The 23,119-nt window shown below is 47.9% G+C and overlaps 7 protein-coding genes across 7 annotated transcripts; 5 read left to right on the top strand and 2 right to left on the bottom strand.

Annotated features, from left to right (window-relative positions):
• Nucleotides 1-1,746: 1,746 nt before the first annotated feature.
• FSST1_000388 (RBR family RING finger protein) lies at nucleotides 1,747-2,854 on the top strand (the record flags this gene model as incomplete). Its single annotated transcript, XM_083230012.1, has 3 exons — nucleotides 1,747-2,431; nucleotides 2,502-2,671; nucleotides 2,717-2,854. The coding sequence occupies 3 exons, from the start codon at nucleotides 1,747-1,749 to the stop codon at nucleotides 2,852-2,854; spliced, it is 993 nt and encodes a 330-aa protein (XP_083090570.1).
• A 1,071-nt stretch (nucleotides 2,855-3,925) lies between these two features.
• On the top strand, nucleotides 3,926-4,928 carry FSST1_000387 (BRcat and Rcat domain-containing protein; the record flags this gene model as incomplete). Its single annotated transcript, XM_083230001.1, has 2 exons — nucleotides 3,926-4,565; nucleotides 4,630-4,928. The coding sequence occupies 2 exons, from the start codon at nucleotides 3,926-3,928 to the stop codon at nucleotides 4,926-4,928; spliced, it is 939 nt and encodes a 312-aa protein (XP_083090569.1).
• A 695-nt stretch (nucleotides 4,929-5,623) lies between these two features.
• FSST1_000386 (Rcat domain-containing protein) lies at nucleotides 5,624-7,277 on the top strand (the record flags this gene model as incomplete). The annotated part of the gene is made up of 2 exons (XM_083229990.1): nucleotides 5,624-6,719; nucleotides 6,778-7,277. 2 exons carry the CDS (start codon nucleotides 5,624-5,626, stop codon nucleotides 7,275-7,277), a joined length of 1,596 nt encoding a protein of 531 aa, XP_083090568.1.
• Nucleotides 7,278-8,079: 802 nt separating this feature from the next.
• Nucleotides 8,080-9,536, bottom strand: FSST1_000385 (uncharacterized protein; the record flags this gene model as incomplete). Its single annotated transcript, XM_083229979.1, has 3 exons — nucleotides 8,080-9,005; nucleotides 9,060-9,164; nucleotides 9,287-9,536. 3 exons carry the CDS (start codon nucleotides 9,534-9,536, stop codon nucleotides 8,080-8,082), a joined length of 1,281 nt encoding a protein of 426 aa, XP_083090567.1.
• A 989-nt stretch (nucleotides 9,537-10,525) lies between these two features.
• FSST1_000384 (oleate hydratase) lies at nucleotides 10,526-12,290 on the bottom strand (the record flags this gene model as incomplete). Its single annotated transcript, XM_083229968.1, has 2 exons — nucleotides 10,526-11,436; nucleotides 11,483-12,290. 2 exons carry the CDS (start codon nucleotides 12,288-12,290, stop codon nucleotides 10,526-10,528), a joined length of 1,719 nt encoding a protein of 572 aa, XP_083090566.1.
• Nucleotides 12,291-16,386: 4,096 nt separating this feature from the next.
• On the top strand, nucleotides 16,387-19,955 carry FSST1_000383 (hydroxymethylglutaryl-coenzyme A reductase-domain-containing protein; the record flags this gene model as incomplete). The annotated part of the gene is made up of 2 exons (XM_083229958.1): nucleotides 16,387-19,535; nucleotides 19,583-19,955. 2 exons carry the CDS (start codon nucleotides 16,387-16,389, stop codon nucleotides 19,953-19,955), a joined length of 3,522 nt encoding a protein of 1,173 aa, XP_083090565.1.
• Nucleotides 19,956-22,044: 2,089 nt separating this feature from the next.
• FSST1_000382 (uncharacterized protein) lies at nucleotides 22,045-23,016 on the top strand (the record flags this gene model as incomplete). The annotated part of the gene is made up of 1 exon (XM_083229947.1): nucleotides 22,045-23,016. The coding sequence occupies one exon, from the start codon at nucleotides 22,045-22,047 to the stop codon at nucleotides 23,014-23,016; it is 972 nt and encodes a 323-aa protein (XP_083090564.1).
• Nucleotides 23,017-23,119: the final 103 nt, after the last annotated feature.

Below are 23,119 nucleotides of genomic sequence, written 5' to 3'. Positions count from 1 at the left end.
GTCCTCTTTTCGATTACTTTTTAAGGCCTCCTACGTGCACTAATTCTGAGTACTGAATCTTGGCAAGACACGAGAGAGAATAACCGAGGTGAGGCGGACGTGGCTGGATTTTCAGAATGATACTCTCTGGTCGTGTTGCATTTCATCTGATGGTCAAGCACCAATAAAATCTTTATCGTAAGCACAGCCCAGGCAAGGGTTGAATCGCCCCTGGAGCAAACTAAGAGGTGACAGAAAAGCAGGGATGTGATATCTAGATGTCAAAAATATGGCCCAACTATCTCCACTCCGATACGTGATATATTGACCAGTGCATTTCATCACCTCTACTTTAGAACCAAGCCTTTTGTCACCCTCAGTTACTGACAAACGCCAACCGAGAGCCTAGACTCGGACCCATTTCTCATTCCCCACGTCGCAGATCGAAATAAGAAGGACCCTTGTTTTCAGCTTTCTTTGGCTATTTGTTTTCCGGATATCAGATTGGTTTGACAGGTTATCTAATTGACAACGACACTCTTGTTAATGCTAGAGTCAGATCATGACGACTAGAAACAGGAACAAACATCAAGTTTCACTTGCCAAGTCTTGATCGCCTCGGGGCTGAAAGATGTACGTCCGGATACCCTTTTGAGATCACGCATATGCGGTCATCTTTTCGCATCTTCCAATATCCCTGACTGAATCCAAGACATGCCTCCAGGGTATCAGAAAGATCAATCGCTGGGAGCTACAGAATGGAATCAGCAAGTTTACATATCTATGCATTAGATCGGAGATTTTCGTTCTTTATTCTTGTACCACAAAGCTTACTAAGGCAACATCATTGTCTTCCATTTCTTGCTGACCGGCATCAGGGTCTCGGAAAGGTTGGCCGGCAAGAGCATAAGAGACGAAATTAGTAGGCCACTTTATACTCCTTAGACCATGCTTTTTAGGCTATTTATTTTTGTAGCCTAAAAGCTTCTAGGTCAACTTTTCTGCTACCCACTAGACAAGTCCCGAATCTTGACTGGCGCAAATGCATACCGTTATAACCAGGGCATGATCAACGTAGCACCCTTGCGCTCTCAACCTAATGTCGACCTCATGTTGGATAGGCCCCGAATCATCAAGCTCGTGGAGAGACAGTCTGTACAATGGAACTGAGTCTTCCAATACAGGTCCCTCTGTAGTCTGTATTTGTGCCTGCCTAGGTAGGTACATTAGTAGGTCCCTCATCATGAGAGTAACGTTATTGACCCGACCTCGAGATGCATGCCGTGTCCGCAGGTCTAGTTTATTCCAGCACCTCAACTTCAACTTCAAGTTCTATCAGATAACAGCGTGAATTGTTTTGGCTGTAACTTTAATTTGGCTGTTGAATCTCATCCACGCTGCGCTGCCTGTCACTGCAACCTTGGCGCTTCAGTGATTCAACAACGTTGGTTAAAAAATGGGCAGCTCAAGTTATCAGAAAAATTAACCGCTGGAAGCATAAGAGACGAAATAAGTAAGTCACTTTATGCCCCTTAGGCTATAGTTCTTAGATTACTTATTTTTACACCCTAAGACTTAGGAGGCCATTTATTCTGCTACCCAGTATTAAGGGCAGTCACATCCCGTTCGTCCTCTATTTGTTCCTTCTTGAGATAACCTTTGTTAATCGTTCCTTCCTCTATAACAATCTCCCCGCCTAATATTCCCCTCTTAGCCATCATTGAGCTTCCAACTGCATCTCCACGTCCGCACCAGCGACCCTACGAAATGGACGACAGAGGTATCTCAAGACTCAGAAGGTCTGCCCGGGTTCTGGGCAAGCGATCCAGAACAGAGTTCGAGAATGTCGAAAACCCGCCCTCTCCTACGTTATCGGTTGATCGCACTCCTACTTTGCCTATCGATCCTACGCCTTCCTCCCCAAGTGTGCGTCAGGCCACTCGAACTATCAGAACTGGAGAATGCCTTGCATGCGGAGAAGACTTTCCCCGGTCAACAATGATATCGGCACCATGTGCACATTTGTTCTGCAAACCATGTGCTGGCCGTCTTGTCAGCGTGGCGATGAACAGCGAATCTTTCTTTCCAGCGCGGTGTTGCGACAAGACGATCTCTGTTACTCTCCGGAATCACTTCTCGAAGGAGGTAGTAGCTCAATATCAGGCTAAGAAGATCGAATTCGAGATACCTCGCCTCCAGCGTGTCTATTGCAGTAGTCCGCCGTGCGCTGCATTCATCCCGCCGGCACAAATCGTTTCAGGGGTTGGCCACTGTACGCACTGCCTGACTAACACATGTGTCGCATGCAAAAAGAAAACGCACAATGGACTTTGCCGTAAGGTTGGGGAAGAAGATTTACAGAGTGTATTACAACTGGCTGATAACACCGGATGGAAGCGTTGTGGCAAGTGCGGCCATCTCATTGAGAAGAGCGCTGGTTGCAACCATATGAGTAAGTTTATTGACTCCACCTCAACCGGGACCTTTTCACTCTTCTAATACCTAAGACTGACTCTCCACAGGTTGCCTCTGTGGTCATGATTTCTGCTACAACTGTGGCAAGGATATCAGGGGGTGTGTCTGTCACCGTTTGCCGCACCCGGGCATAATCCCTCAACCGATGACGGAAGAAGAGAGGATTGCCATAGAAGGATGGGATGGCTACGACGACTGGGGGGAATGGGGGGACGAGGTAAGTGAGAAATGTGCCTTTGGAGGAAAGAGCTAATGATGCAAGCCTTGCAATCACCGATGGACCAGACTGCTCGAGCCGTCAAATTGCCAAGAATGCGGTAAGACGGTGCAGGGCTACAACATCTTCGTTTGTCGCGCATGTGAGCTCGTTGCTTGCCTCGCATGCCGTCGCGGACTTTAGTCTAATGGAGAAATGGAGAGACGATTCCCGGTAGCAGAGGAGTTAACGTTTAGACTACAAAAATAAATAGCTCAAGAACTATAGTCTAAGAATATAAAGTGATCTAATAATTTCGTCTCTTATGCTTCCAGCGGCCAATTTTCTAATGCCGTGAGGCCGAAATGGATCGATTATATAACGCCAGCGTATATATATCCAAGCGGGTGATGAATCAGGAGAAAGGCCGTAGCCTGAAGATACCGTCAATTCTAGAAACATTTCGAAACAAGTGTGATAGCCTCCTAAGTCTTAGGGTATAAAAATAAGTACCTAGTCTAAGAACTATAGCCTAAGAAGCATGAATTGACCTACTAATTTCATCTCTTATGCTTCCAGCGGTCAATTCTTCTGATACCCTGAGGGACGTGCATTGCCATCGCAGTGACTGTTATCTGAGTCCGGTGACCATGTTTCGAATCTTATCGCGAAGCACAGCTCAGCAGGGACAGAGTTCGAGAGTTTATTCTAGGGTTTGAAAATGACGGGGAAGAGGATACTCAGTGTTATCGGGGTACTGAAAAGTTAGCAGCTTGAATCTTAAGAGACGGAATTAGTAGGTCACTTTATGCTCCTTACCTAGGCTATAGTCCTTAGACTATTTATTTTAATACCCTAAGACTTGGGAGGCCAACTTGTCTGCTACCCACTAGAGTGTACCAGAGAACTTGGCCATTAGAGTCCGGCATAAGAGATGACATTGGCAGGCCACTTGATGCTTTCAGACCGCGCCTTGAGGTCATTTATCTTCATTACCTCGATCTCAGACATGGGTCTTCCTGATGCCTGGCTGTTCTTATCTTCAAGACAGATCTAAGTAAGTTCAAGCATCAACTCTGATTAAACATTTTATCCGAAGGTATAGATAATCACGCGTCTATAAAAGTTCAAGCAAAAGACTCTCAAAATGAATTTCTTTTTTTCCCAAGAAAATAATCCGACTTCATCTTTATCTTCTTAGATAAGAACGTCTAACATAGCCGGCAACCCCCTACTCTCGAAGTCGAACAAGAGCAGCGAGCCGGAACAAACAAGATGTCAGCTACGAGGATGAACGAGAACCCCGACCCCATGTCTAGGAGATCTGGATTTGATGGTGACGATTATGATCGTGTCATGGTTCGTCCGACCAGACTACACAACAACTGGGAACCTATTGAAGTCCCCCGAGTCCCTCGAGTCGAGGACAAATGTTGCGCGAACTGTCGCGAAAGATTTCCACTTCCTGAAATCTTCATAGCATTCTGCAACCATGGGTATTGCCGAACGTGTTTGGCTGAGCTCGTGGAAAGGTCGTTCGAGAACAAGTATCCCTTCCCACCGCATTGCTGTGCCAAGTCATTTACGATTGACTCAATGCGACCTTTTATTGCCAGAGATATGGAACGGGCATACGCGAGGAAGCAGATTGAGCATGAGACACACAATCCCACATACTGCAGCAATATCTCGTGCCAAGCCTTCATCCCACCTCGAGCCATCACGTCGGATGTAGTCAACTGTCCAGTATGCGCGGAGCGAACTTGTGCGAAATGTAGGAATACAGCACACCAAGGCCCTTGTCCCGAGGACGAAGCACTGGATGAAGTTCTGTCCCTTGCAGAAAGAGAGGGCTGGGGGCGCTGCCCTAGGTGTATGTCCATGATTGAGCGGGTAGGCGGTTGCAACCACATGAGTAAGTACACCTTCTAAAAACCTATCATTTTGACGTTAGTGGACTGACATGTTTTAATTTATAGCGTGCCGATGCTATTATGAGTTTTGCTTTCGCTGCGGAAAGAAATGGCCAGGTAACAATCGTCCGTGTTGCCCTGAGGGAATCTATTTGGAAGACATCGTTGCGCTGGCTCGCAATATTGCCGAGTCGGCTGGCGATATCGCTGCAAGGGCTGTGAATAACGCCCGAATCAAAGGACCAACCTGCTTATATAGATTGTGGATTCCACTTCTAAAGCTGATTGAAAAGATCAGAGTTCGCGATGGTGGGTTGTTCCGAAATCGCGATGACGGGTTGTTGTTGTTACAGAGTCAGGCTTGAGCCGTGACGGATAGCCATGATTCTATCATAGATGAATCTCCGAACCGAAGATCTGTATCGGAATACATCTATGAGCGCAAACTTGGAAGTTTATGCTATTGCAGTTGTTTTTGGAGTTATCTGGAAGTTTCAAGGAAGGGTGTTTTAATGTTCATGTAGAGTTGAACATCTCAGGAGGTGGCAGTATGGGTTTTGAACACCACAACATGATATTGGAAATGTTGGATCGCTAGAAGCACAAGAGACAAGATTACTACGCCTGTTTATGATAATCAGATTGTTGTTAGATTATTTACTCTTATATCCCAAGACCTACGAGCCTAATGCTTTTGCTGTCTACTTACACCATATCTGTTTACCAGATTTTGAAAACATCACTGATATATACCTCCAGATAACTGACTCTCACTATTACCCATTCTATAAGCTGGGTAGTTGGGCTACAGGCCTGACGTAACTCTCAAATAACAGCAGTGAATCACGAAGAACGAGCCGCCTCGCACTGCCAGACAGCTGCCTGTTATCCATCTGCTCGTACCCGCTCTCGCCCTCAGTTTCGTTCCTTGTAGTTTCTCATCTACCACTTCTTCCTCTTTCATTCTTTTCTTCCTCATACTCCCGCACTCGTTTCCCCTCCACCCAGATCCTGAGCTTTGTTTCTAGTGATCACCTCCCCCCCCCCCCTGCGCGACACTATGGACGAATCACTCATTCTCGCGCTGAGTCTGGCGGAGGCCGTAGAGGCTGATGCAGCGCTCATCGAGGAATTCATGCAAGAAGATCAGATTGCTCGTGACCGTATGGTCGCGGAGGCGATGGGCGAGAATCCCACAGCAACTATCGAGCCAGTGTTTCACCAACCTGTCCTTGATGGAGAAACGTACAATACACTGAGACGTTTCAATATCGTCCCTCCCGAAACGGATGTCGCAAATGGCGAAGACGAAGAAACACAGAATCTGGTTACTGATGCCGCTCAGGATGATCAGAGTGTTCAGCATATCCAGGTCGCTGCTGGCAACCAGGACGCTACCAACAACGAGGACACTGTCGATTGCCAGAATATTGTTTGTGGTCAGCTCACCCCTGAGATGGAGGATGGTGATGCACCTAACACCAATATTCTCGAGGAACACCCTCAGAACTCGACTACTACGGACGGGACAGCCAACGACCAGCAGACAGTAGAGGACCAGGTGCAAGTGGAAACTCAAGAACAGGCTCAGGATAATACAGATGTCGTCTTGGCCACGGTGGAAACATCCCCTGCTCCAGCCCCGTCCTCAGAGATGGTACCTATCCCAGACATGAAGCAGTGCCTCTCCTGCCAGGACGATTTCTCCGACGCCCAGACCTTCCAAGCACCATGCTCTCACCATTGGTGCCAACCATGTCTTGTACTATGCATCGAGACCTCTCTGAAGGATGAGTCTCTCTTCCCACCCACATGCTGCGAACCTCTTCCAGTCGAATCATGTGATTTCATCCCACAGGACTTAGTAAAAAGGTTCCAAGACAAGACCGTGGAATTCTCGACTGTTGACCGGACCTACTGCAGCGATGCTGCATGCGCAACCTTCATTTTCCCTCAGTCTATCAGGGGAGGGATCGGAAACTGCCCCAGGTGCGAGAGACAGACTTGTATCCTTTGCAAACAAGTCCAGCATGAGGGAATATGTTCGGAGGACACTGCGGCCCAAGAAGTCCTGCAGCTCGGACAACAACAGGGCTGGCAGAGATGTGGAAAATGCAAGCATCTCATTGATCTCAAAATAGGTTGTCACCATATTTGTAGGTCTACCTATCTTTTCCAGGGTCCTTTCTCCCTTTTCTAACCGGTATTTTCAAGCTTGTCGTTGTGGTCACCAGTTTTGCTACATCTGCGGTGCTCTTTGGAAAACATGCGAATGCCCCCAATGGAACGAAAACAGGCTCGTAGATGCTGCTCCGGACCGGATCGGAGAGGCTTATCGAGAGAGACAAGCGGAAGAGGAGAGGCAGCGCCAAGAAAGAGAGCGCCAAGAAAGAGAGCGCCAAGAAAGAGAGCGCCAAGAGAGGGAGCGCCAAGAGAGGGAGCGCCAAGAGAGGGAGCGCCAAGAAAGGGAGCGCCAAGAAAGAGAGCGCCAAGAGAGGGAGCGTCAAGCTGAAGCAATACGACGTGAGGTTCAGGAACGAACGTGGCTTCATCCGGAATATTGCTGTCATCAGAGTTATGTACGAGTGGAAGGCCGGCTCGAATGCGCTGAATGTGAGAAAACTCCCGGGACATTCATCCTTGAATGTGATTATTGTGACATCTACGTATGTCATCGGTGCCGCCATGCCATGTTATCCTGGCAACCCAGATAGGTCGAAAGATTGGCCAAAGCAGAAGAACTTATGTCAAGACTGTGGGTAATTCGTTACACAAAGGGGGATTCTTATGGTTAGGTACTTTGGCGTTTGATCTCTCCCCAACTGGAGATCTTTTCAAGGACATTTGCTGAGAGATAGGAGTCATCATGACTACGAATACAGTGGCAAGTCAGGAGAACAGATTTAGTCCAGTCGCTGCCATACTCATTAGCTCAATAATGACTTGTTTTGTCTTTCACATCTCTACTTTTACAACGTGCACGCCCTTGTATCCATTAGAAGAATCATCCGCTGGAAGCATAAGAGACAAACTTATTAGGCAGTTTAGGGTTTGTGATTACCTAAACTTAAGTTATTTTCCATAACCTAAACTTGAAGGTGGTCGACGGGTAGTGCTGATGACCACGTACTCACCCCGGCTGCATTGTGCTGGATGAGTGAAAAGGCATTGGAAACATAAACGGACCCTTTCAAGCGCAGAAAACGAGCACAGAGCTCACAGGAAATATGTTGAACTACACCCAGGAGGGTTGTAGTATTTCTAAGATAATGAAAGGTACTCATGCAACCTGATTATGTAGACACAAATAGGTGCTCTTCCACAATCACAAAGTTGCCTGTTCCCCCTTTCTAATCGTACAGTACACTATAATTTTTCTACAATTCGCTTGCGTAACGAGCCCCGACCCCCAGGTAGTGTTCAGATTGATCCATAGCAGTGAAAATGTCAATCAATCTTCTGCTCATACACCACCAATACACCTGCAATACAGATACTCGCCACAACGCCGAAAAGCTACTCGTACGCGACGCCTATGTTCACAATTCCCACAGACTTGGTAGGACCTCCCACAGTGGGTGACTGGGGGGGTTGCGTTGAGTCTCGCTTTCCGGATTTATTACTGTCGTTTGTCGGGCGGAATACTGGAGCCTCCGGATCGAATGAGTTGCCATTTGTAGCGCAGGGGCATGCTGTGCGGTTGCGATTGCAACGGTAGCAGCAGTCAGGACAAACTGGGCAGATTTTAGTCAGGATTCGAATGATTAGTTCGTTCAACTTACAAGAATCCTTCTCATTGACACGCTTGCAGAGATAGCAAAGACCTTCGTTCTTTGATGTGCCCAAGTTCACGCCGTGAACTTGAGGTGGTATCTTTTCCGGAGATGGCGTTGTGTAGGCGATCCCAAACTTCCTGGCGAAGAAGTCACACAAAGTGTTTTTGTCAAAAAATCCAGCGTTCGCATCAACGACAATAGGCTTCTCGCAGCAGACAGGCGGAAACGGGATGTCGTCACGAAGAGAAGACTTGACCATACCGCAAAGACACTCAGCACAGTACTTGTGATCACAAGGGCACATGATCAGTGATTTAGCGGATGAGAGACCACAAGTGAAGCACTTGACAGCTTCGCCCTCTTCGGGGACTTGTGCAGCTTCAACATGAATATCTTCGGCATTCAACACAGTGGCTTCGTCGATGAGAAGGCTGGCTTCGATGAGCCCGCCCTTAACATCATCAGTGTCATTTTCGAAAGAGATCAGATCGTCGTTGTCCGTGCTAAGACGATGCGGACCAAGATGGCCTGGGCCAAGACTGTAGCAAGGTACGGACCGGATTGGCTGAGGGTCGTTTCGGAGGAACGACCATGCTTCCGAGGTGTGCTTAGCCAACTTTTTTTTTGAAATCTCCTCAATACGATTTCCAAAGTCGAGTTTCTTTCCTGGAAACACGTGTCAGTCAAACACAATTGCATGCAAATGAGCTCGTAAGGTACCTTTGACCACAGGTTCGGTAGAAGTACCATCCACTTTGGGCCAAGACTTTCCAGGACTGCGCGAAATAGGCTCGGCGAGAGTAGCAGCAGTGGTATCCAGAGAGTCTTCTTCCTAGGAGTTCTCAGATTGATCACTTGCGTTCAAGTTATCGACGTCAGATAGAGGTTGATCGTCTAGAGATTGATCGTTAGTGAGGTAATGTTTTTTTGTCTATGAGACAACTTACCCATGGTACTCTTCGCATTGACAGGGGGCTGCATGTTTGCCAGAAAGTGTTGGTTGATCAAACGACCATCTTTATCTTCATCCCATTCTGCGGAGCCTAGGGATACAGCTTCTAGATAGGGCCGAACGATGCGCAACTCAGTGATATGTTGCGGTGCCTCATTGTCCTTGTGAGATGTCTCCCATTGATCGAGGAAGATCAGCTGAGACATGATCGCCTCTTGCGCAGAAAACGAGACCAAATCTGTCATAATGGCGTAGATGGTCAGTGTATATAGTTTAATCTGGTTTGAAGTGCTAGCAAATGAGGGCGAGGTATGGGTGAGGAAGAGAGAAGTTGATGATGACGAAGACGGAATGGGATGATGTAAGAGGATGGCAGAAGAGGGGAAGACGAAGACGGGACGGGGTAATAGAAGCTTACTTCTAAGCAAGAGGAAGGCGCCCTTGTTGGTATTTGCAGGCGACGATCATAAAATGTCAAGATGAAACAGCGGGGGGAGGTGCGGATGAGGGAGGAGAGCGGGGAGGGGGAAGGGGCAACGACTCGACTGCTAACGAGGAAACTGGGAAGACGGGCCTGACGGGCAAGGGACGGGCTGGTGAATATTTGGCAGCCTGAGGTTCGATACTACCTGCTACTTACTTAACAGTACCTACCTAATGGAAGGGAAGGAACTGGGCGTCGGCGGACTTGCTCACAGTGCGGCGTCGTCGAGAAGGCAGCAGAAGCCAGTCGAATCCACTAGAATCTTCCGTGGGTAGGTAGTGAATCACGAATATCTCTGCATCAAAACATATAATGAGTAGGATTTGATGTATTCTGGGTTAGGGGTGAGGAGCTCTGATTAAGTGTTGCACTCTGAGATAAGTGAAGATCGAAGTTATGTAGTCGTCAACAAAAATAAAAATGCAGTAATGGATGCTATATCTGAAAAAATCTGTGATTGCGAAGCAAAGACTGTTGCCTGTCCGTGTTCCTTGATGCAACTGTCCATTAGCACAAACACGCACAAAGAGTATCCAGTCGACAGACCAGTAAATTACATGCCATTTCCCCCCTTCAGTATCGTTGCTCTCAAGTACTTAGGTAGTGATAATACATCACTCATTTCATCATTTTTAATCACAAAAGTGTCCGCTAGTATACACGTAGTCGAAGCGAAAGATAAGTCTTTCTGTTAATTGCCATCCTATTTTGTTACTTCCTTACGCCTTTTAGCCGATTCACCAAGACCCCCTAAGTCATCATCGTTTTCAACGCCATTCCCAATGTCAAAACCTCATGATCCTCGCCCTGTACCCCCGGGAGTTGTTTATCCAAACCTATTAGTCCATACACAGCCAGTTGCGCCGACCGCACCGAATACTCCATAGTGAACGTCACTTCGCGCTCGATCTCAACGAATTGTCCCATCAAACCCAAATTTTTGCTACCATCAGGAATCACCTTTGGTCTATCGCCCTTCTTGCGCGTGAGAAAGGGACTACCGATCAATGGCATCAGACAAGGGATGGTGATGGAGCGCTCGAGTGTCGGCTGAAGGGGAAAGGCCATGAGGTGGAGCAGCTCCGTAAGGATCTCAGCGCCTGTGCACTCGAGCATTGGTTTCCTGACATGTCGACCTTGTTGATCGGGGAATAGGCCATAGCCCCAGAATACAGACACGCCGTCGGGCTGGTCTTTGACGTACGGTTGTTTGGGAATGGTCAGAGAAAGCATCCAGGGACAGTCACGAAAGGTCAACAAAGGTACAGACCCTGTTAAAGTGCCAGTCCATTTGCAAATATGCTCAAAGAAAGCTGGGTCACGGAGGGTGACAGTGAAAGAGAGCCAAGTCGACTTGGAAGGCCGATCAAAGAAAGCTTCAGGGTTGCCGAATATTTGTGGGCGCTCCAAAGCAAGTCTGTCCCAGAATGTCCACGAAGGGTCGAGCTCGTGAGGTGCCGAATCGCGCAGCTCCATTGTCGGAGGAGGCTGCTCGTTTGTGCCATATCCCATTCCAGAAGTCAATGAGCCAAGCGTGAGAAGCACAATGTCGTCGGGTCCCAGCGTTAGCTGCACATGTTTGCTGTCTTGGTAAGTCTTCAGGGCAGACACCCGAAAGTCAGGGCCGATATCCTCAATCTCCAAACCGCTGACCAATATTCCTATACAAGTCAGACAAACATTTCTTTGAGCGGAAACAAAACTTACCGTGACGAAATTCGACATCCGATGCCTTGAGATATTGTGACAATGGCTTAATAATAGCTTGAAAGTCTTCCTCAGGTGCCTGCTCGACGCCCGATAGAGTCCCCATGTTGGGAAACTCGTGCAACATTCGGTGCAGGCATCGTCTGAACTCAACAGCACTACACCAAGGGTGAAAGCGATTGAGAGAAGACCACAAATCCCAAAAGTTCGTCTCGAAGAAATCTGGCTCGAATAATGCCTGAATCTCAAGCCCTTCCAATTCTTCCTCCGTCTCGAGAACGACTCTCATCAAGTCGCATTGGTTCTTCACACTCAGACCCATGGTGCTCACGTCAACTGCCTCTGGCTTTTCTTTCCCATTCTCATCAAAGACCTGTCTCACTAATCTTGATCCAGATGCACCCAACTTCTTACTTTCCTGATTGAAGCGACGAAGCCTGGCAGCTAATGTCTCGCCCTCTGTTTCGGAAGGTACTTTTTCTAGCATACCATATAAACAGTGATACGTGAGGCTCATTTTTCGAATCGCAGATACCCTATACCCTGTGTCCCAGGAGGGCTTCGAGAATGACGCTATCGATCCACCCGCTCTCGAAGACGCCTCGAGAATATGAATGTGGCTGCCTGGCACATTGGCATCGTCAATCAAAAAGACAGCGGCAGCCAGTGAAGCGATGCCGCCGCCGACGAGCCAGATGTGAGGGCTGTTGGAATCAGAGCCATTGCTGCTATCCGGGCTGTTGCTGAGGCTGATTACACCGTTATCGTCGTCGGTAGTCACCTTGGGATCGTCATGGTTATCCTCCATACCCAATGTGTTGTCGTCCGTTCTTGTCGACCTTTGACCAGGGAGTCTGGCAAGCGAGAAATAAACGCAGGATCCTTGTCGATGGATGAGTTGTCGGGCTTAGCGATGCGAATTGGCACACACGTATAATTGGTGAAGGATTTTTTTTGTTTGCTTTTGGTCTTTCGACAATGCTGATAACAGTCTAGCTTTAATATTTTGCGGGAAACCGCCAATTGATTATCCTAGGAACTAAGATCATGAGAGTATGGCGAGAATTTATGGCTGGCTTTCCCTGTTCTCAGCACGAACCAAATCACGGCCCGGTCCATCCATTACAACGAGCAAATAAGGGCTCAACCGCATAACTTATTACGCAAATTGGCCAATCTCTGACGACCTTTCTGATCTGTCTCAAGATTTTCTCAGCCTCAAAAGGTGGATTGACTCAGAAGCGCTGGCTTTTCGAGGGACGAGGGAGAATCGTACGATGCGTTGGCGTGATAGTGAGTGGACCGAGCATCCATCGGAAGCGGACCGTAACTTGCTACGGAGGAAAGGGTCTAGACATCGATGCTTGGCATTTGTTGCAATGACAAGATATATATGCGGTGAATGCTTGGATCTTTTGCAATCTTTGACAGCGATTGACAGACCTATGTTACGAAAGGTGGTTGGAGCGATATGTTGAGCCGCTAACCTCACGAGTGTCATGGGAATATACAGCAGCCAATATACTTTCGGTCTTGGTGTGCGCTGTTGGGCTACCATAGCGCCGTTGATCTAGCCTGCACGATGGACGCCGGTTTTTCGACTACAGACGCATACCGACGGAAGCCACTCAACGTCTTTTCATGATCCTCCGTTTACCGGCCCTCAGGGTCTACGGCCCCGCAAGAAACATTCCGGAGTGGTGGACCTTTAACGGCCGAGCCAAGACCATTAACGAAAACAAGGGTTCTGATGTAAAGACGATTCTTGCATCATCGACTAGGTAAAAATGATCGATTTTACTTTCTGAAACAAACATGTCGCCCTTTGTGCATCATTGTATCGTGTTTTCGCAGATCCGGGTATATGCCGATGCAGCCAGCCGTGATTTACCGGTGCAACTCGTGCCCGGCATAGCTCTGAGTATTCAAGCGCGATGGTCATGGCTTGAAGAACTGATTCTAACAAGCATTGACGACAAAGCTACTCTGACAAAAGGTTAACTTGTCTAGCCTGTCACAAGATGCCAAACAAGCTCGCCTGAGGATTGGGCAGTCCTGGTCATGCGAGTTCCCTGCCTCTGGGTCGCGAGAGAAAGCGGGCGTCTTTTCGTCGCACAAGCCGAAGACTTCCTTACAATTAACTCTATTTTTCTGGCATATTTTCCATGGACAAACATGGCGCAACGACAATAGAAGTCAAAATCAACGAGAAACAGGATTGGTAAAGGCTTGTCTCACTTCCCTAGCCAACGACAATTACCTCGGCATCTTCCGAAGTCTCAGAAGATGGCGCATCAATAGCCGATGCAGCTCGACATTTCAGGCCGACCTCTCCGAGACGAACCTCACCACCAAGAACCAACGTCGATATATCTACCTGAAACCTCTAGATCCTCGGCCCAGAACCCCAAATCTTATCAATCTTTGCTTTTACTCTGTTAAATCCCTCTAGCTTCCGAACCTTGCACTCTGCCCATTCTAAACTCCACAATGGCGAAATTAGCGCAAAAGATTCTGCGCAGAAAGCCTCAATGGTGATAGTATCATGGGCACTGATTGATAAGAAACGGGTCGGCACGCCAAGACATGATAACTTGCGGGACCTTTTACGTACTAACAAGATCTAGCTCGCTAGCACGGGCAAGACCGGCTCTTTTTGTTCCGCGAAGTTGAAGACAGCTTCGCTTTTGAGTGTGGACTTACACCAAGTGGGCAGCGGAAAAGTTGGTCTCGTAAGATTTAGGGTGCAAAGATAAGTGGTCTAATAACTCTCGTCTAAGGAGCATAAACTGGCCTACCAGTTTCATCTTTTATGCTTCCAGCGGTCAATTCGTCTGATACTGAGGTTGTACATACGTGTTCACCAAACAATGTACCAATCTGCCAATGCGACGTCTACGCGAACCAATTGGTAAAGTTACGGCTCTGTCCTGTCCAGATGGAGATCGACAACACATCCCAGATAGGGCCCAAACTTTTCTCTTCTGTGTTGGCCTGAAAAGTCGACAGCCAGGGTGTCTTTGGACAAGCTCTCCACTTCTTCCCGCCAACGCGTCTACAAGCTTCCGAACCAAAGGTTTGACATTTATGAGAATGCTGCGCCTCTGGTACAAGTCGAAAAGAGTTTGCTAAGCTGAAGCTGACACACGTAATGCCAGAGATCAATACTCAACTTGGTTGTTGTGATTACTGTTTTGTCAATGATTACACACGCCCTAGGAATACGCCTTGATAGTCGCTATTTGCGTATTCGGCTTTTACGATTACGAGAACCTGAGATTAGTGATTACCGGTACTGTACAGTACTTACAGTGCCGTGAAGGAAGCAGCGCAGCCATCCCGCCATGTCACTACACGCCCAGACCTGACATCAGCAATCAAGTGAAGCTGTGATGGTTCCGATTTGATAAGGCAGACGGCAAAGAGGAAGGTTGCAGTCGTTTAAGCAGAACAATTGATGTATGTAAGACAAAGAACGCAAGTCAGCAAGCGACGGCCCGTCTGCATTATCTGACAGAGTGTAGAGCCAACAGGATGAAGCCCGACGGCCCGTGCTAAGAACAATATGTATAGATAACATATTCTTCTTGAAGTCAGTTGACAACCTTTACGGGTACCAACAAGGAGACTGACTGCATCATGGTGGTGGCCGAAAGGAAGTGATGATTGTCAAGGCTGTCCCTGTAGCCCACGCGGTCGATACGCCACATCACTAAACCACCAATGGACAAGCGTTAAGAAAGGGGCCTGATTATAAGGCACACCAAATCGAGCACTCTAACCAACACTGCAAATTGCACCTCTATGCAACAGGTACATAGTAGGATTGTAACATGGAATCCTGCAGCTTTGAAGGATTGAAACAGGGTGTTAGATTGGACAGTTTTAGTCGAAGGAATTGGCCAGTAAAACGAAAGCAAGGAAAAATAGAAGCTTTGGATTCTATGATGGCATTTGAAGTTTTTTTTTGTTTCGCTTTATGTCATTCATTTGGTTGACAATCAAAAGTGTAATTAATTTCTCCAACTTTATGAACCAGACTAGAAAGGATAATAGAAAGAAAAAGGATGATGCTTCCACGCTAACTTATATAACCAATGTAGCGCTCGGTTTTATTGTCCTAATTTTCTTTCTTTTTTTGAGAGACCTCTCCCGACCGACAGTTTGAGAATATCCCTCCACTTGGTTCCAACCAGTCTCCATCATTTCCCGCCTTTCTTGACATCCCATCCCATCCATCTCCAAGCTACCAAGGTAAGTGGTACCTAACCTAACGTTGGACGGGACTAGGTTAATCTCTCCCTCCACACCCAGGCCAACACCTCTTTCTTAACCTTGGCCCCCTTTTACCTCTTTCTTTTCTCTCTTACCTCACCTCTTTTTTTTTTACCCTTTTCCCTTACTTCTACTCCTCACTTCCGCTCACGTCAGAGAATTACATTATTCTCTGTTGTAAAGTTGAAGTTGGTGTGTGGTCGTTTATTCGTCCTTGTCACTTTTTTTCTTCCTTCTGTGGCTGTTCTAATTGTCAGCTCAGTTCCAGGGCCTCAACGCCTTGCCCCTCCACCTCCCACCGCGTTTTGACTTTCCGCCTCGATACTTCGTCGCAGAAAGGACTACGACAGGACTACCACCTCGAGTAAACGTAAGTGTTGCACTGCGTCTCATCTAAGCCTCACTCCTACATAATCACCTGCTTGTGCCCCCACGAATCCTCCAATCTCTATCTATCTCATGCCGCTTTCAATGGCTTCTTGAAATCAACTGCATCCTGCAGATCCTGACTGTTTGCCCCGGACTTACACTTACATACGCTTAGACCAGTCTACCCGAGATCAATATCAATGTGGTAAACGACACCGCCGAGTAACAGTCCCAAACCAATTCGAATCGATTTCAACACGATGGCTTCGATACTTCTACCAAAACGCTTTCGCGGCGAAACTGCGCCTACCGAGAAAACAACCCCATCATGGGTTTCCAAGCGACTTACGCCCATCGCCCAATTCATCTCTCGCCTAGCATGCTCCCACCCCATTCACACCGTCGTCCTTGTCGCCGTCCTCGCGAGCACTTCATACGTCGGTCTGCTCCAGGAGAGCTTGTTCAGCACTGATCTGCCTGCAGTGGGCAAGGCTGATTGGTCTTCGCTCGTTGAAGGAAGCCGTGTCTTGCGCGCGGGTCCTGAGACTTCCTGGAACTGGAAGTCTATTGAGCAGGACTCTGTTCTTGAAGCTGGCGCTGATGCCGACCACCTAGCTCTTCTAACTCTCGTCTTCCCCGACACTCTCTCCGCCGAATCCTCCAGCAATGCTCCTCGATCCAGCCATGTGCCTGTCCCTCAGAACCTGTCTATTACACCTCTTCCCTCAACCGAGAACTCTTTCACCGCCTATTCTCAGGACAGCATCCTCGCCTACTCTCTTCCTTACGCTGAGGGTCCCGAGTTCCTTGCTGCTACCCAGGAGATTCCCAGTGAGGATGCCGTCGAGACTGAGACACAGCACGGCCGCGAGAAGAAGACATGGATCATGAAGGCTGCCAAGGTCAACACCCAGAACAGCGTTGTCCAATGGGTTAACAACGCCTGGACTGAGTTCCTTGATCTCCTCAAGAACGCCGAGACCCTCGACATTGTCATTATGTTCCTGGGTTACATTGCTATGCACTTGACATTTGTTTCCCTCTTTTTGTCTATGCGAAAGCTGGGATCCAAGTTCTGGCTTGGTATCTGCACTCTGTTCTCTTCTGTATTTGCCTTCCTCTTCGGTCTTGTGGTCACCACCAAGCTGGGTGTTCCCATCAGCGTGATCCTTCTGTCTGAGGGTCTTCCTTTCTTGGTTGTTACTATTGGCTTCGAGAAGAACATCGTTCTTACCCGCGCCGTCATGTCGCACGCCATTGAGCACCGACGTCAAATCCAGAACTCCAAGTCTCGCAAGGGATCTCCTGAGCGTTCCATGCAAAACGTCATCCAGTACGCTGTTCAGTCTGCCATCAAGGAGAAGGGTTTCGAGATCATGCGCGATTACGCCATTGAGATTGCCATTCTTACCATGGGTGCTGCTTCTGGTGTTCAGGGCGGTCTCCAGCACTTCTGCTTCTTGGCCGCTTGGACTCTATTCTTTGACTTTATTCTCCTCTTCTCTTTCTACACTGCCATTCTCAGCATCAAGCTCGAAATCAACCGCATCAAGCGTCACGTTGACATGCGCAAGGCTCTTGAGGACGATGGCGTCAGCCGCCGAGTTGCTGAGACCGTTGCCAAGAGTGACGGTGATTTGAAGGGTGACTCTTCTCTTTTCGGTCGCAAGAGCAGCAGCGTTCCCACTTTCAAGGTTATGATGATCCTCGGTTTCATCTTGGTCAACATTGTCAACATTCTCTCCATCCCATTCCGTAACCCCAGCTCTATGTCCACCATTCGTACCTGGGCTAGCAGCCTCGGTGGTGTTGTTGCTCCTCTTTCCGTTGACCCCTTCAAGGTTGCTTCCAACGGTTTGGACGCGATTCTGGCTGCCGCCAAGGCCAACAACCGACCTACCCTGGTTACCATTCTCACTCCCATCAAGTACGAGCTCGAGTATCCTTCCGTTCACTACGCGCTTGGTTCTGCCATCGGCGGAAACGGCCCCGAATACACCGATGCTTTCCACCACCACTTCCAAGGATACGGCGTTGGCGGCCGCATGGTTGGCGGAATTCTCAAGTCTCTTGAGGACCCCGTTCTCTCCAAGTGGATCGTCATTGCCCTTGCTCTCAGCGTCGCCCTTAACGGTTACCTCTTCAACGTCGCTCGCTGGGGTATTAAGGATCCCAATGTTCCTGAGCACAACATCGACCGAAACGAGCTCGCTCGTGCTCAGCAGTTCAACGACACTGGCTCCGCTACTCTTCCCCTCGGCGAATACGTTCCTCCTACTCCCATGCGCACTGAGCCTAGCACCCCTGCCATCACCGATGATGAGGCCGAGAGTCTTCAATTGACCAAGGCTCGATCTGCCGATCTGCCCAACCGACCTAATGAGGAACTCGAGAAGCTTTTGTCTGAGAAGCGCATCCGTGAGATGAGTGACGAGGAGCTTGTTTCCCTGTCTATGCGCGGCAAGATTCCTGGTTACGCTCTTGAGAAGACTCTTGGTGACTTTACTCGTGCTGTCAAGATCCGACGTACCATCATCGCCCGCAACAAGGCCACCACCGACCTGACCCACTCGCTCGACCGATCCAAACTGCCTTACGAAAATTACAACTGGGAGCGCGTCTTTGGCGCCTGCTGTGAGAACGTTATCGGATATATGCCCCTCCCTGTTGGTGTTGCTGGACCTCTGGTAATCGATGGCCAGAGCTACTTCATTCCCATGGCTACTACTGAGGGTGTCCTGGTTGCCAGTGCCAGCCGAGGTTGCAAGGCTATCAACTCTGGAGGTGGTGCCGTTACTGTCCTGACTGCCGATGGCATGACCCGTGGTCCTTGTGTTGCTTTCGAGACTCTTGAGCGTGCTGGTGCTGCCAAGCTCTGGCTTGACTCTGAGGCCGGTTCAGACACAATGAAGAAGGCTTTCAACTCCACCAGTCGATTCGCCCGTCTCCAGTCTATGAAGACTGCTCTTGCTGGTACCTACCTCTACATTCGATTCAAGACCACTACCGGTGACGCTATGGGTATGAACATGATTTCCAAGGGTGTCGAGCACGCCCTGAGCGTCATGGCCAACGAGGCAGGATTCGATGATATGCAGATCGTCTCTGTTTCTGGAAACTACTGTACCGATAAGAAGGCCGCTGCCCTGAACTGGATTGACGGTCGTGGCAAGGGTATTGTCGCCGAGGCTATTATTCCTGCAGAGGTTGTTCGCAGCGTTCTCAAGAGCGATGTCGATGCCCTTGTCGAGCTCAACATTTCTAAGAACTTGATTGGTTCCGCCATGGCTGGTTCAGTCGGTGGATTCAACGCTCACGCTGCCAACATTGTCGCCGCTATCTTCTTGGCCACTGGTCAGGACCCTGCTCAGGTTGTCGAGAGCGCTAACTGTATCACCATCATGAAGAAGTAAGTTTATCCTATCGCAAAACTCAGACATTCGCTAACCTTGACAGCCTCAACGGAGCTCTCCAAATCTCTGTTTCCATGCCTTCTCTTGAGGTCGGAACCCTCGGTGGTGGTACTATCCTTGAGCCCCAAGGCGCCATGCTTGATCTCCTTGGTGTCCGAGGCTCTCATCCCACTAACCCTGGTGACAACGCTCGCCGCCTGGCTCGCATTATCGGTGCCTCTGTCCTTGCTGGAGAGCTGTCTCTCTGCAGTGCATTGGCTGCTGGTCATCTTGTCAAGGCTCACATGCAGCACAACCGAAGTGCCGCTCCCTCTCGCAGCACTACTCCCGCTCCCATGACACCTGGTCTATCCATGACCACCTCAGCATCAACGACATCAATGAGCGCTGCTGCCATTCAGAGGTCAAAGCGATAAATGACGAGCGTTTGCATTTGAAGGAGTAGTTGATGAAGTTATAAAAGAATAGAGATGAGCATGTATGACATATGGGTCTGGGATGGATGATGGGTCATACAACATGGAGTTTTTTCGCATTGGGACATTCTGGAAAGGTCGCGCAAAGCGTACATACATATACAGTCGTCGAAAGATGCATCGGTAGCATGAGTTTAATACCGCTCCAAATAGTCAATTTTAATCCTTTTTAGTAATGAGCTGTTCTTGAATTCGCCCGCTATCCTCCGAGCCAGAAGACTGAGAACAGAAGAGACGAAATTAGTAGGTCAACTTATGCTATTTATTTCTATACCCTAAAGCTTGTACTACTAGCTGCCAACCTATAGAAGGTAGAGAAAAGAAAACGCTGTCTTTACTCCCTATAAATATCAATAAACAGAAGCTGTCCATGATGCTAGTGCATGGGCGGGTTGTATGGTTAAGCAAGGTGTAGGGTCTACTAGAATGATAAGTACTGTTACTAGCGAGTCGCGCGCAGTTGCAGAGATGTGAGAATAAAGCATCGTGCAGAAATACCTAGGGATTTAAAGACATTGTAAAAAGAATCGTGTCATTCAAGCTCTGGATGGATTCTGCCGTGACCGACATTGAGTAAGGAAAGAATAGATCAAATAAAAAGTAAAGTAGTAAAAAAATGTTACTCTGCACAGGCAAAATAAGAGATCTGATGAGACTGGGACTCGAACCCAGGAGGATTGCTCCACCAGGAAATTGGTGTTAAGGTTAACCTTAACCTGGCGCCATAACCAACTCGGCCATCTCACCGAATTTAGATGTAAGACATGTCTCAAACAGAGAATAAGCACCCATCGCTCGCTTTTTTGTGCCGACCAACTTGAGAAATATTAAATTTCCAGAACTGCCATGTTTTCAGGACGTCTGGATTTATTTATGTGTTGTGTATATCTCCCTCCTCTTGTTTGAGTAGAGATACCCGAGAAACTGACTTGGGATCTACAACTTGTGTACCTTCAAGCCACACACCAATCAAGGCTATGCATTCACGCAACAACGAACTCTCATATTCCGATTTCTAATTCCTATCGAACCTTTTTCACGCCTCTGGCGCTTTTGCTCTTATTCATTATCACAAGAAAATGTCACGTGGTTTGCCACGAAATATAATAATGTGTACAAGGACAATAGAAACATTCCTGGACGATCAACAACCGAACAGGATAGAGCAAACCAGCCAGGCCATGCATCAACCACTCATCTATTTCTCCCTCATGAACCCAGACTACTATATTCCCCTTCTTTTTTCCTCTTCGTTGGGGCAACTCGAAATTTTGAGGATCACGATACTTGGAGCTGAGTATTCTCGGTCCGAAGGTAAAACCACAAACTTACGTAGTTTTCTTCGAACTTTGTTACTGATAAGATACCTCGACAATATTTAACCTTTGCGTATTTGCAGTTCTATAAGAAGGGCCGTCATCTCCTCTTGAATGCTTGGTTCATCTCGGAGCCAGACTAAACTCTTGGCCGCCATCTGATGTTAGTCAGACTCACACATGATCACTTTCCTCTTGATCACCACAGGGACACACTCTATTTCATGTATACGTAGTTTATCCAAAGCTTCTTCAATTTTATTCTCCTTATGACTCTAACTCGGCGCATCCTGTATCAGGGCTTTGACATTTCTTGAACCATCTTTTCGGGCTGTTAAAGCAACAAACGTAATCACTTTTCGTCTATATAGGGAACGACCGTCCCCTTGAGTAAAGACAAGGACTTTTTTGCTCTTACATCTTCAAAAGCTTCAAAGTACTGATCTCGATGAGCACTTGCTTGCAAGCCTCATCTGTAGCATCACTCTCTACTGCGCACTTGATCGCTTTACTTGGTAATTAACACTCTGCCTCTCGATACTGACAATCTGCTAACATTTCCAGAGTCATTTTCTGCAGTCAAGTTGTCTTGCAGCTATTAAAAAGACACGCATTACTCTCTATTCTATTTGTAAGTAGTCGAGAGATCTATGACTACCGCAACCATTTACTAATATTTTGCAGAATAATTCTTGCGGGCATTCCTCTATAAAATGCCTCGCTTTCCAGATAGCTACTATTATGCTTCTGGTCAAAAGGAATCTCCGTCATACTTCTACAGAGACTCCGCTCCCTCTACCGAGTCCTATAGTGAATACACTAGCAGACAAGAGGTTGAGCGAGTTTCCTACGAAGATATGGCACCCTGTAACTCGTCTGGTAGTCATTACTATGCTACTGGACAAGGGTCTGATCATTCGTACTTCCACGAAGACCCAGCTCCCTCTAAAATGTCCCATAGTGAATATTACACTGGCGGACAAGAGGTTGAGCGAGTTTTGTATGAAGATACGATACCAGGTTATCCGTCCTTTGGCCCCTATTACGCCACTGGACAAGAGGATGATCAGCCATGCTTCTACGAAGACTTGGAGCCCTCTCAAACGTCCCGTAGTGAATACTACACGAGCGGACAAGAGGTCGAGCCAGTCTTCCACAAAACTAAGGCAACAAAAATGACTTCATACTTTAAAGATGAAGGCGTCGGGCTTGGTATCATGTACCCTGACGAGGAAGAGAATGAAGAAGTAGAGTGCACATTTGAACCACAAGCCTCCTTCTTCTGCAATGTTGCCGAAAGTGCACTTACGTCTCTTCCTCCCGCGCCAGTACCAGCATACTATGCGCATGTGCACGAGTATCAGAACGCAGACTCAACGCCAAAGGGAAACTCAACGCCCAAGGCATTCTCGGCCAGTAGTTTTAGAGACGATTACTTGTCTCTCTATTGCTATAATGGTCAGGGAAAGTCTGTCACCTCCGGCACTGTGACTCATGTCAATGCTGTTGAGGTTGCCCAGGTCTCTGAGATCTCTCACGTTAATGAGTTGACTCCTCGCGATTCTGGTGGTTCTTTTACTCGGTGTCTTGAGAAAGCCATCAGTCCCAAGACATACAGCAAGTTGTTTGAACGCGCTGGTCAAAAATTGAGGACACGTTCAAAGCAGAGATTGGAGAGTTGGTAATTGTTGTTGGTGTTGTTGGCATGGTTGAACCTTGTGGTTGGTTGATGGTGGAATTAAATGTACAAGCGAAGATACCCAGCGTCTGCTTTACAAAATACAAGCG

The sequence above is a fragment of the Fusarium sambucinum genome, chromosome IV (genome assembly GCF_050947815.1).
Source record: "Fusarium sambucinum isolate potato_lamoka chromosome IV, whole genome shotgun sequence".
NCBI lineage: Eukaryota > Fungi > Ascomycota > Sordariomycetes > Hypocreales > Nectriaceae > Fusarium > Fusarium sambucinum.
The sequence above is the reverse complement of the archived record's forward strand: the minus strand, read 5'-3'. Positions and strand labels throughout refer to the sequence as shown.